The following is a 13439-nucleotide window of genomic DNA, read 5'->3' as shown; positions in this document are numbered from 1 at the left end:
CCAGATCCAAATGCCACAGTAGTAACTGGGAAGTTCCCCACCAGGCCCTGGCTGTGGGAGGAGGTGGGTGCAGGAATGCGCCAGTGCAGGCAGCATTGCTATCTCATGGCTCACTGGGAGCAGCAGGAAAGAACAGGCAATAAAAAAGCAGATAAAAGGGCAAAGGAAGGCACAGGCTCCAAACCTATGGCAGTGGGCTTAGGCACAGACATGCAGCAGCCCTGAATATTAACAGTACACACTTAGGAAGATGTATTTAGGAGTATGTGCTGTCTTGGGAGGGGAAAATATGACCTGGGTTTTCTACGATCAGATCAAGTGCTACATTCTAACGTGGCTGTTTGCCCTTGCCATGCCTGTAGGGAGGACATACCAGGACCCAATTCCTCTGATGGTTGAACATATTCTTCTGATTTCCAACCTACATTTACTCATTACCAGGCAGAATAGAACTGCCAGCTCTTATCTTCTATGAAAACCATCTACCTTACAAAGTCATCAGGTTAGTCCAGCACTGTCCACCTTCAGTAAATAAATCCATGTTGCATTTTAGCCTGTTTCTCTCTGCCATCATGTCTGCTATTATTCTTTCTTGCTAAATTTATCCCAAAGTTTTGTATTTTACTTGGATCGGACCTCAATCATTTTTTCTCTTTTTAAAAGCTGGAAGAATTTTTCCTGTTCTCAAATTGTGTTGTGTTGCTCATGCAGTGACGCTGTTACCCAGCCAGATATAAAGTGCTCTTGGATGTCTGAGTCAGAAACTAGAATATTCCAGCTGAAAGGTGTCTATAATGATCATTTAGCCCAAATCATTGTTGCGTTATGATCTTGATGATTTGTTCCACTTGGATGAGGCAATTTCTGTCTCCATGCATTCATTTCCTCTGTGTACATTTCCACTACGTATTATACACTCATTTCTGCCCTGCCTCTCTCCCTTTCACCACCTCTTCCCCTCCTCTCCTTCCCCTCCTCCTATGAATGCCCGAAGAACATTTTGCTATTTGTTTTAATTTCCTTTGCAAGATCTACCTTAGCTTTACTTCTGGCACATTTCCCTTTATGCCTACACTTCCTAAGATGTAGTTTTGATTAATCCTTTTTTCCATTCCTTCTACTCCCTTTGCTTATTCCTAATATCCACTTTGAAGTGGTTATTCACCAAGTCTGGACCCGTTCCTTGCAGAGTTTTATCCCTCTGTGTGCAAGTCCCAAATACTTTTTATAGCCCCTGCTTAAATTCCAAGCCTGCCCAACATCCAAAACTTTTTAAGCTGGCAAAAATCAGAAAGCAAAATTTGCTAATTGCTGCTGTGTACCAACTTCCAGCACACTGGGCTTCCTACTGGGTTCAATCTCCATCCAAATGAGATATTCCAAATGGTTTTTCCTAAAAGATCATGGCGAGACCACCGATGCCAGGAGAAATTTCTCTTGACCTCCAGCCACGGCAGCAGTGCCAAGAGAAGGCAGGAAGGTCATTAGCTGTTCTCATAGTATAAAAATTGTTACAGTAGATTAAAAATTAGCATGAAGAAATGAAGCACACACACATATTTTTAAAGGCCTTGTCAGGCAGCCAAAGTGAAAGCAGATTTCACCAGACCACGAAAAATGAAATGCGTGCATTAGGCCTTGTATGGCTGGAGCTTATTTCCTTGCTAAATTCCAAGTTTCAGGTCTCTCCCACTGAGACAGAAGGGCTGCTCAAGAAAACTCCCCAAATATCTTATAATAACGGAGGGAATTTTTTTTTTCTATTTTTCACGGTACAAGTTTGCCCAGGCAGTTAAATAAAAACGAGATAACATTTCCAGAAAATGTGGTTGTGATTATAGTCCCTGTTCCTGCCATATGTGTAAATACTGGTTGGTATGGGAGGGTGTTTTGAGGATTTAAGCGAGGGAGTCTCCTGATGATCCGCGGGCAGCAGCTTCCCTGGCTGTGCTAGGCAGTGGCCACTGCTGACTGCTGTTTCCATGGGGGATTTGTCGGATGTCCCTTGGAATAAAGGCATGGGATGCATTGGAGGGAGCCCAAACCCACCTCGTGTCATGTCTGCCCCACACTGGGACTGACAGAGCAGCTGGGAAAAGTAATTTTAGTCACCGTTTTGAAGTATCTCTTGAAAAGTCAAACCCCATATTGATGTTTTAAATGGCTTGCTCACTTTCAGGGAACGTCCTGGGTTTTGAATGGTTGGGGCAGAAAAAAAAAGCTCCACGTGGTTGTTTGGAAAACAGAAAATTGAGTGGAAGCAAAGGAAATGGCAAGGAAAGGGTGGAAGAGATTCAGAAGAAAAAAACCAAATGGGATGTGGGCATAGACGTGAGGATGGACGCAGGGTTGGACTGGAGCTGAACTGGAGATGGACGTGGGGATGGAGATGGACTGGGGATGGACATGGGGATGGACATGGGGATGGACAAGGGGATGGACACGGACATGGGGATGGACACGGACATGGACACAGACGCGCGTGGCGCTGCCCGGCCGCCAGAGGGCCGGAACTCTGTTGTCGCGGCCGCGGTCCCGGGCGGAGCGGAGCGGCGCGGGCGGGCCGGAAGGCGGCGGGCGCTGCACAACGCGGAAGTGCCGGTGCGGGCCGGGGCGATGGCGGCGCCCGGCGGCCGCGGGGGCCCGGGCTGGGGGGTCCCGGTCCCGGCCAGGGGCGGCCCGGCCCCGGCCCTCTGAGTGGTCCCGGTCACGGCCCTCTGAGGGGTCTCCGCCCCGACCCTCCGAGGGGCGGCCGCCGCGTCTGCCGCGGGCCCCGGGCTGGGCTCGGGCCGCGGGCCCGGCGGGGCGGGGGGCCATGGCCACCCGGCGTCTCACGGACGCGTTCTTGTTGTTGCGGAACAACGCGGTGCAGAGCCGGCAACTGCTGGCCGAGCAAGTGAGTAGTTTCGGCTCCTCCAGCCCTCTGAATTCACGTAGCATGGCTGCTGCGGTGAGTCTCCTCCCTTCATCCTTCTGTACTCGCCGCGCCCCGGGCTGCCAGGCGGCCGTGCCGTGCCCCGCCCTGCCCCGGCCCTCGCCCGCCCCGGTTACCCCTTCCTCTGAACCCTCTCCTCAAAACCCCTCCGTCCCCCGACCTTCCTCCCTCTGCCCCTCCTTCCCTCCCCACCCTGTTGATTCCTGTTTTCCCACTCGTTCACGTCGAACGAATAGAAGAGATCTGTGTGTGCTGATCGCATCTCTATTCGCTTCGTGCATAATAAATGTGTTACTGTTCTAACAGCTTCATGTTAGCATTAACATGAGGTTTTTGATGCCTCCTTACCTGCAAAAACAGAAATTCACAAAGCAGAACTCTTCTATTCACCTCACTGTGGGCACTGTTAAATACACTGGTGTAGTTTATTCCCATTGCTTAAATTTCTCCATAACTTGCTCAGATGTTCATTGCCCTTTTTATTTATCCCTAAATACAAACAATACTCAAACACATCTGTGAGAGAGGAGTCAGTAGATTCTAGTGTAACTCCTCTTTACAGAAACTACCAAAAGTTATTGGTTCAGAGGCAGTTTCAGTAGTTTTTTCTAGGTTTTGAGCTAGTCAGGCTATGATGGGCTGCTTGGCAGCTCAGCTCTGCTCAGGTTTTCACACTTTCTGTTTAAACTTATCATTCATTTGTCATAGCCACCAGTAAATATCTGCTGGCAATCTCATCATTCTAAATAGCTTTACATTAATGCATTTTTGTTAGGAAAAGCAGTGCTTCCTGTTGCTGTCAGTGGTCTTTGTTCATTGCTAGCTTTATTACACCTGTGTCTAATAAGCTGTGTATTAAATTGCATTTGCAGAACAGGAAATGTCAATAGTAATTTGTATTATACATGTGTACTTTGGCTCTGCATTTAGTCCTTGTTAATTTCTTTTTTTGCCATATCAATGTCACTTCTGTAGATCCTTGGTTTTTTTGAAGTATTACCTAGAGAAAGTAGTGATATTTTTAACTCACTACTCCTGAGCAGTGAAACTGCACTTTACTCAGCAGCCAGTGCAATAACACTTAGCACCTGCATCAAATATTTATTTGCAGTGTTTGTTAACATTAATTGAAGGTTTTTGCTGGGCTGCTCACTCGAATGCAATGGAGGCTCTCAGTGACCGTAAAGTGTCCATCTGTGCAATGGGTGAAGTGAGTCAGGGGCTCAGTTTTGGCCCTGGTGAGCATTTCAGAGTTCCACAGTTGTTACAAGTGAACTGTTTTAGCAAGAAGTGTGAAGTTGCTGGTGTGAGCTGTTTGTCTTTCATGGTTTTAGGTGCCTGTCGCTGTCAGAGTTGCAGGTTTCCTTTGGGTGGTACCCCCACAGCAGAGCTGCTGTGTGCCAGCAGGGCAGGGTTGCAAATTCTAGCCCCCAGTATTCAGCTTCCCTTAGTTCATCTCCACCTTTCTCCTCAAGAAATCCTTTGCTGTGATAACTCTCCGTCAAGAATTGCATTCTTAAACTCAGATAATCAAAGCAGCATCTTTAACAGTAGAGTCCTGTTCCAAAAGCCTGGGGATTCTCATAAGAAATCATCAGTTGATGGTGCTTTATTAAACCACAAGTATTTCATCCAATTTTAGGTCTGACTTTGTTAATCTTGGAGTGAAAGATCCTTTTGCTCACACATCCCCTACACAGTGCAAGGATTGATGAACAGAGAAGGTGCAGATACGTTGCCTTGTGTATTTTTTTTCGGATCCCTGCAGGGTTTATATTCCCTAAAAGTAAAGCACAGCTCAAGTGTGTACAGAAGTGACTGAACATTTGCTTTTGCTTTGTGTCCTTTGCAGTCTGTTTTATCCTGTGAGAACTGGGGTGTTTGTCAATAAATGTCCTACAAAAGCTTCTCTGTGCCCCCTCCAATCATAATCAAACCCAGTGGATGCTGAGTGCTGCAGTCAGACTGCCCTTGCTGTCATACTTCACTGTATTCTATTGCAGGTTTTCCACCTGACGTTTCAGTATTTAGAAACTTCACTGAGCAATTACTTTGTAGAACAAACCAAGCTCTGCACTTGATCTCTTATGTTCTTGCTGTTTACCAAGGAACTGAAATATTTCTTTTAAAATTTGGTGGATTAAGCAAAATGCTGATTTAAAATGCGATATCAGAATGTATTTATTGATTAACCATGTCTTAAAAGCCAGTTTGTTTGTTCTTGGTAAACCATCATGCTTTAAAAATAAATCAGTATTTTCTCAACTGACCATGCCCTATATCTGTCCTATGTCTCTTTTTTCCCTTTTGTCTTTCGCTGTCTCTAACTGGATGGGGCTGATGGGATCCACAAATCACTTCAGGAGCTGGATGAGGTATTGTTTTTCACATTTTATTCTGCCATGGTACATCAAGCCTACATCACTGAGCTAAAATATTCTTTCTTTATTCTGCTAGTTTATAGAATTTCATTATATAGGATGAAGTGTCTGTGCACAGTAGAAGGACAGGCTGCATAGAGAAATCAAGAATTTTGTGATATGTTAGATTGTGAACAGATAAATGTATGAACCAGTCTGAGTTACTGTGCACACATGGGGTAGAGTGACTTTGCACAGTGAAGCCATTAGCTATTCTTCATGCTGTGCATGAATTATGCAAACTTTATTGATTAGGAAATAAGGTCAGGGATAAAGAAATTGCTTTCAAGAAAGAGTTGCTAGGGAAGGAAGGGGGATTGTTTTTTAAAAAGAGATGGGGTAGGGAACCACAAAACTTTCCAGGCCTGATAAAGGAAAATTAGAAATTTGGGAGAAACTAGGAAGGGGCTGTTTGTATGAAACCTTTCCCAAGTAATTAGTTAATGTTTGCAAATGGTATCATTGATCATCATCTCCAGTATTGCCTTGGCTATTTGTGTTTAGCACATTTTAATTTCCATTAACTAAGTAATTTAACCACTTGAGTTGCATGTCAGTTTGCAGGAGTGTTTGTTCTTCAAAATAGCATTGTTTGAGAACAAGCACTTAAAATAAAACTTTTTTTCTGAGATTTTCCCAAAGTCAGTTTTCAAATTTGCCAGGCCCAATGTGAACTGTGCTGCAACATTGGCTGTGAATTGTTGTACCAGCATGAGAGTTACTTGAATTCTCACTGCAATATCATCTTTCCTCCTGGAAAATCTGCTAAGTATTTATTCTAAGAGCAACTCTGAGCTTTCAGATCCTGTAGGAAGTGGGAGGGTGTAGGTCATTAGCACAGAGGGACACACCAGAAGATGTGATGTTTGATCATGAGCAAACACATCTCTGAGGTTAATTTCTATCAGAAGGCAAACGTGCAGGTTTTCTGATGCTCAAGGATTTGGATCTAATTAGACTAAAGCTAATTTGCCGTCTTTTTTTCCCTCTGCAGCTGGCTGACGATCGCATGGCCCTGGTGTCAGGGATAAGCTTAGATCCCGAGGCAGCCATCGGAGTGACGAAGCGGTTGCCTCCCAAATGGGTCGATGGCGCAGACGAAGTAAGTGCTGTGCTCTGGCACATCCAGCACACGGTTAGACTTCCCATGGAGGGATTTATTAGTGTCCTCACTCACATTCTGTCAGCTGTGTGACAGAAATAGTATCACAAGAAAGATTTAAATAAGAGCTTTCGTTGGAATTTTTGTTTGAACCGGGTGAGGAGGAGTCCAGCTGAATAAACCCTAAAGTGGTGGAGATGAGCATTCTGTGTTCAAAACCAGGAAATATTAGTGTTTTCTAGCAGGAGAATTTTCCTGCCTGTGCAGTCTGGATGCCATGCAAGTTCTGGAAATATTTGGACAAATGCAAAGGAATGATTCTGGAAGCATCCAATTAAAAACTTTTTCTAGTATTTGGAGTGTGAAGCTATTCTTGACTTTCAGAAAATCCTTTTTAAATGTACTCTCAGAACACATGTTGGCTTATCAGTTTGTGTGGACAGAACCCATTGTGCAGAAAGATGCTTAGGCTCCTTTTTACTGCTATAATAATCATCCTTACAGATCTTTAATTACTTGGTTGAAAGCATGGTATTTAACTTCTGCTGTTGAGTTGAGGCCATCCAATGTTTGATGAAGTTGAAGGTGTGACCTGAATTTTCATTTATATTTTTGGAAGTTGGCTAAATCTTCTTGCTTTGGTACTGTATAATTATAAAAATATTATTCCATCTTAATGAAGCATATTTGAAAACAGCAGTCTTGGCTAAGATTAAGAAGTAGGTTTAGTAGCAAACTCAAAGTCTATTGAGAGTATTCAGTTTCTTAGCTTTTTATGTGGCTTTTAATGGTATTTGGTTTGCCTTTTATGTTACAGATTTCTCTCAGTGATTTTAGTCTAACATTTGTCAGAACCTTTTCCCCTGAAGCATGAATTACTTCCCTTTCTTCCTGTTGGGCTTTTTTTTTAGATTCAGTATGATATTGCCAGGGTTAAACAGAAGATGAAAGAATTAGCCAGTCTTCATGATAAACATCTAAACAGACCCACGCTGGATGACAGCAGTGAAGAGGAACGGGTAATAGAAATAACAACCCAAGAGATCACACAGGTACAGAGTGCTTTGCATCCTAAACCTCCAGTTTGGCACATCTTTAATGCATTAGGATCAGGCAGTGGTTTGCTCTGAGCAAAGGATTTATTTTATGATCAGTATTGGAGTGAGCCAGAAGTCCTGGGCTCTGCTCTGAACTTCCCAACGAGTCACTTAAACCTCCCTGTTCTTTCCCTTACGTGTTTGCTTTTCTACTTGGAATAGGAATGGGAGATAAATCAGATTTACAGATACCTCAGAGAAATGCAGATACCTATTCTAAGGCTTGCAGTCTAGCTAATTGTACTGAAGCAAAGTCTTTGGTCAGAGACAGTTGTGTTACTCTGCTGCCTTGTTATCTTGAAGTTATTTGTTCATTTATGTTCTATTTCCATATTTTTTAAACATTGCACAGAGCAAATTAAAAAATCCCTTTAAAAAATGGAGAAACCAAAATATTAATCTTCAATGTGGCACTTTTGCAATGTGATGTTTAAGGTGTGTGCTGCTGTATGTTTGTCCACTAATGGAATTGTTTTCTCAGTTATTCCACAGATGTCAGAGAGCAGTCCAGGTGTTGCAGAGCAGGTCACGTACTTGTACAGAACAAGAAGCACGTGTTCTCAGGAATGTAGTGTCTTCCTTAGCACAGTCCCTTCAGGACCTCTCCACCAACTTTAGGCATGCACAGTCTGACTATCTCAAACGTAAGCATAAGAGATGTAACAGTAATGCATGGGCCCCTTCTCTGGAAACCACTCACTGAGGTGTGCTTATTTTCTTGGTTGGGAAAACTGAAGCACAGAAGGGTTAAGTGATACACACAGGACTAATGAGAGGTTAGAATTTGAGAGTTTCTGGTTCACAGCCCATGGTCAAACTGCTTTGATCTATTTCTTTTTCATGTTGCTAAAGAAGAAATGCCATAGTTAAGTGTATCAACAAAACAGAATATTTCATCCATCCACATTTTTAATGCATTTTGCTTCTCCAGTTGTGGTTTGCAAAGCTGCTTCTGTTACAGTGGTGAAGCAGCCACTGGTTTTCAGCCGTGACACCTGCTGCAGATGGCAGGCTGTGATAGATAAAGCTTATAAGCTAGTCTGTGATAAATTAGAATTCTGCATCCATGAACAAATTGGAAGTGGAACAACCTCTGTTTAAGACTCTAAAATTTTGTTTGATTCTATTTTAAGATGTGTCAGATTATTTTAATCTTGAAAGAAACCCACAAAAACTTGATTTTCAAATTTAGCATTGACATTTCTTCCTCCTGTGGTATAAATGGCACAGGTGGAACTGAAGATCACAGTTCAGACAAGGGGTGTTCCTAAGATAATTTGTTACAAAATAGCCTGGAGTGATCACTCTCTAAGACTCTTAACTAATTTTTTTAACTTTGTGGAGCATAACAACTTAAAAATCACTAATTTAATCAGTATTGCAAGTCTGGTTGAATTTGTTATGCTTTTGTTAAATAGTAAGCCTGACAGTTAAAATTTGAATATTGTGATTTACATAATTTACTAGACAGATTTTCTTATTTGTGCTTTTCTGTCTGGTGCTTCAGATCTCAGCTCTGATTATAGTGTTCATAAATATCATGCTCAAACATAGTTTGTCTTTTACAGGTATGAAGAATAGAGAAGAAAGGTCCAAACACTTCTTTGACACCTCAGTCCCACTGATGGATGATGGGGAGGATGATACACTTTATGATAGAGTAAGTTAAGATGTTATTACACAAATTTGATATGAATTGCATTTTCTCAGGTTATAAATATCTGTCAGAATTATGAAATCTTGTAATCCTTTTAATTCTTTCTAATGTTTTCATACTGTTAATATTAGTTCAACGTGTAAATCTTGTATTTCAACAGGGTTTTACAGATGACCAGCTGGCATTGGTGGAGCAAAACACACTGATGGTGGAAGAGAGGGAACGAGAAATCCGTCAGATTGTGCAGTCAATCTCCGATCTCAATGAAATATTTAGGGACCTGGGAGCAATGATAGTAGAACAGGTACATTGACAGCACAGTGTTAGTAAGAAGTGGGACATTCCATATAGTGTTAAGGCTTCCAGACTCACTTTTCCTAACTTACTTCTTCATGCTTGGGTTTCCTCTGCTTGAAATATGCCACAAGTTGAGTTAATGAAAATAAATGAATAATAATTCAACTGGTAATGTGTGTTAGACTTTAAAAAAAAAAAAAAAAAGGCCATAGGAAGCCAAAGTTGTCTTGCTTATTTCTCCCAGAGATTCAGTTTACATTAAATATGTCAGCCAAAAGCACATGGTCTGGAATTAAGATGATTTTTAGGGATGTGATGTGAGATGGTGACAGAGCTGCCATTAGGAACTGAGCAAGGAAGTTGCTTAATGAAGTCCCAACCAGTTCTTGTGTAAAAGTTCATTGTTTACATAGTTCATGAGCTGTTTGCTGTGGGTGTTGTTAATGACTCTGCTGCTTATGATAATAGTTGCTTTATGAAGTTCATTTAGGTTCAATTTGGTGCTTGTTTTCTCCATTTTACTTAGGGAACAGTTCTAGATAGAATTGACTATAATATTGAACAGTCATGTATGAAAACTGAAGACGGTCTAAAACAACTGCATAAGGTAAGCTGATGGAATACTTAAGCCATTTTGCATATCTAATAATCTTTTATAATTAAATAGCTATTAAGTTATTCAGTCAGTTTTCATTTGTACATTGTCCCTTTTAGAAATTACTTCTGTAGAGTATGAAATGTCCAGCTGTACTGTAGGAGGAGCTTTCCATATAATTTCTGTTAATGTCATGCTTGATGCCTCAAGTTAATTTCTTAAATGACTTTCTGGGCATCCAACCAATGTGCTTTGATATTTATATTGCTGACCTGGTGGCACCTGTCTGCAATTCCGTCTCTGTTTGGAGAGCCAGGCACTTGGGAATAGGGATAGTTATTGGGTACCTCAGTGCAGATTTTAGTTGGAAAACATTATCTCAATCATGTGAGCAGAAAGAATAATTATTAATGTTTTCTCTTACCATCTGACACTTAGATGTCAGGTCCAACCTCTTACTTTAATGTGAAGCTTTTGCTATGAACACCTGAAAAGTTTTAAAAGCATTGATCTCAGCAGATCAGAGTTTTGTGGTCATTTTGTTTTGGTTTTATTTTGAAGTTTCATTAATTAAAAACAAAATACAAGCTTTGTTTTGTTTAGCTTCTGTTAGTAGACTTCCATTTGGCTTTTGGAGAGTTTTCTCTCTGTTGTGTCCTATTAATTCCCCTGGGAAAAGGAGGAGAAGGATCAGAAAATATGGTTAGAAGAAAGAAGGAATGAAGCAGAAAACTTGAGAACCAACTCAAAAGTAAAGCTTTCAGTTCTAATTAAATGAAAATGCACAGCTGACCAGGTACAACAAATATGCCTATTAAAAAAGGAAGTTTTGTTGTGAATTTTAATGTCCTTCAAATACGATTCAGGAATCTTATCTCAGCAAGCTGAGTCTTCTCTTTAACATGGGTGGGTGTGATTTCAGTGCACATTTACCTTCCCTGGAGCTTACGGTGCAGAGCAGCGTTACTGTGTGGGAATTGCCTGCAGTATACATTGTATGAGATGTCAGGTTATCAAAGAACAGTTTGAAACACATGGACTTCACTTACACTAAACAAGAGTCTGTACTGCAGCCTTGCAGAAATCTAATTATTAACTCTTTCTTCTCTGTTTTATAGGCAGAGCAATATCAAAAGAAGAATCGGAAGATGCTCGTTATTTTAATTTTGTTTGTTATAGTAATTGTCCTTATTGTTGTTCTTATTGGTGTAAAGTCACACTAGGTTTTGCTTCATTTTCTCATTTTTGGAGTTTCTGTGGACTTTTTTCCCAATGTGAATGGATGGACCTGCACTCCAGAAAGCTGCCTTTGAACGTACGAGCCCTTGTGGTACAACATCTGTGCAATGTTTCTGTAGAATTCTTCAAAGTACAAGTTTGGTGACCTGTGAGGTGTTTGTAAGGATTATATGGAAAATGTCAGGAAATTTGATGCTCCCACACAAAAACATTTGGCGCCCTATGCAGAGGTATTTGGAAACACAGTACTTAAGAATAATTAAAAATTGAAGTTTACCAGTGACTATAGTAATTAGTGTGTTACTGTGAACAAAAACGTGTTGTCTTCTATATTCTTATGTCATCATTGTTACAGGCTTCAAATTTAAACAATGTTACCGAGTCAATGGGACTGGATATCAAAAATTGATCTAGATGTAAAATTTGTTGAGACACAAAACTGTTTGATTGAATGCCCTTTCTTCCAGACTCAAAAACTCCAAAGAACTGGATAGACAGCTAAAAAGGAAAGCTTTTAGCAACCAGAACGTAATCCAACCCCTGTGATCTTAATTTAGATACTGCAGCATTACTAAGAATCAGTGGTACTTGATCTTGTAAATAACAAGATGTAATCACTGCCATAATTTAACATGTTGAGTTAATTAAAAAATTTTCTGAGCTTGAGTAATCATGGGAATGATTTTCCTTCATTGGGATGATCATATATTTTTTTTCATGCATAATTTTTTTAGTTTAAAGTACAGACATTACATTAAAGCAGTGGTGATCTTAAGCTGAAAAAATGGAATAGAAACCCAAAAAGAGAATCTCTCTGGCCTGCTGTAGTGGATCCTGGATGTTTCAAACTGTAGCTACTGTATAAGTTGTTTGTTTTACAGTGCATTTGTCCATATGGGTTATGTATTTTGTATAAGAAGTGGCTTCACTACAGTAGATATTACATCCATTTTCCCTGACAGAAGATTCTCTTTCAAATGTCTGCCTGGAAGAGGATGTGTTCATGGTCTTTTACTGACCATGAGAGATGTCATGCAAGTGACATGTTACAAGGCCTTCAGAGGAGAATTTGGGGTTTTCACTATTTTTTCAGTGGAAAACTTTGCTGCAGGCCGTACAACAGAAATTAGGGCAGCATATAAGTAATAGAACACTCTTAATTTAATTCAGGCCTTGTCTTAATATTTTTAATACTGCTTTTTTATATGTTTGGGGTTTTTTTTTTCCCAAAGGGACTGTACCTTCCTTCATTTTTTGACTTACACAAGTGCTCCCCATAGACCTGCAGAGATGCTCTGCTCCAAGCCCCAGAAGTGCAGTTTCAAAACACTATGATATTGAAGTTGCATCTGTTACTTACCCTGAGTTTCTTTACTCTTTGCTAAAGAGGACCTGAGACGTGGCTTTAAACTGACCATTTTCAGGAATGGACCTGAAAGCAAAGACTGCAAAAACGTGAAAGCCTTGGCTTTTTGTGGGGCTTATGAAAAGCTTTGTATCAGTCCTGTTACCTCTAGAGAAAGGGGATGTTGAACTACCAAAACTGCCAGTTAAAACTCTACGTTGAATTAATGGTGTAAATTGGTGAAAGGAAGAATGAGGCTTGTGTTGGGTGTGCAGCTCCCCTGTTCTGGTGATAGATTTTTCAATGATCGTGAGTAAAACTACTGTCTCCCTCGTGCTGTCTGCATCACTTGTTGTGAAGCAGCAAATTGCTATAATTTAATATACTGTATTTGCAACTTTCTCTCTAACAGGAGATTGTGTTATTTATTTCTGTCTTGACCGGTGCTTTTGACATTTTATCATGGCAGATGGATTCAAAGAAGTAATAAAACACTTCCAACCTAATTGGGCAATTATTCTTTTTTTATTTAAATTACTGAAGCATACTTTTGTGATGTTAACATATTTCTGTTCTTCATAATAAATGAAAGTGGCAGCGATGTGAAGTATCTTTTTTAAAAAAAAAAACTTCTGTAGCACAATGTCATCTGCATTGTCAAGTTATTTCCCATGAGTTATGCCCACTGTCTACCTACTTTCTACCCAAATTCTGTACAAGGAAATGCATTTTTAGTGAGGTTAAACTCAGAT

General features: G+C 40.7%; 1 protein-coding gene across 4 annotated transcripts; it reads left to right on the top strand.

The window, feature by feature from the left end:
* Nucleotides 1–2566: 2566 nt before the first annotated feature.
* Nucleotides 2567–13288, top strand: STX16 (syntaxin 16). Of its 4 annotated transcripts, none has more exons than XM_032126920.1 (9): nucleotides 2598–2896; nucleotides 5299–5310; nucleotides 6350–6457; nucleotides 7369–7509; nucleotides 8036–8198; nucleotides 9123–9214; nucleotides 9372–9515; nucleotides 10035–10115; nucleotides 11222–13288. In XM_032126920.1, the coding sequence occupies exons 1-9, from the start codon at nucleotides 2816–2818 to the stop codon at nucleotides 11324–11326; spliced, it is 927 nt and encodes a 308-aa protein (XP_031982811.1). In that variant the 5' UTR covers nucleotides 2598–2815; the 3' UTR covers nucleotides 11327–13288. The 4 variants fall into 4 exon arrangements, with proteins under 4 accessions (XP_031982812.1, XP_031982811.1, XP_031982810.1 ...); XM_032126919.1 differs by having other exon boundaries at nucleotides 2747–2896; nucleotides 5266–5310; XM_032126918.1 differs by having other exon boundaries at nucleotides 2747–2950.
* The last annotated feature ends 151 nt before the right edge of the window (nucleotides 13289–13439 follow it).

The sequence above is a fragment of the Corvus moneduloides genome, chromosome 17, assembly GCF_009650955.1.
Source record: "Corvus moneduloides isolate bCorMon1 chromosome 17, bCorMon1.pri, whole genome shotgun sequence".
NCBI classification, from domain to species: domain Eukaryota; kingdom Metazoa; phylum Chordata; class Aves; order Passeriformes; family Corvidae; genus Corvus; species Corvus moneduloides.
This window is presented reverse-complemented; position numbering and strand designations above follow the sequence as displayed.

What these genes read in the sequence shown, in the direction of transcription:
- STX16 (XM_032126918.1), top strand. Translation starts at nt 2,816, where the DNA reads ATGGCCACCCGGCGTCTCACGGACGCGTTCTTGTTGTTGCGGAACAAC. An exon ending in CAACCCAAGAGATCACACAG is followed by an intron (nt 7,510 to 8,035) that starts GTACAGAGTGCT and finishes TTGTTTTCTCAG; the next exon opens with TTATTCCACAGATGTCAGAG. An exon ending in GTCTAAAACAACTGCATAAG is followed by an intron (nt 10,116 to 11,221) that starts GTAAGCTGATGG and finishes TCTGTTTTATAG; the next exon opens with GCAGAGCAATATCAAAAGAA.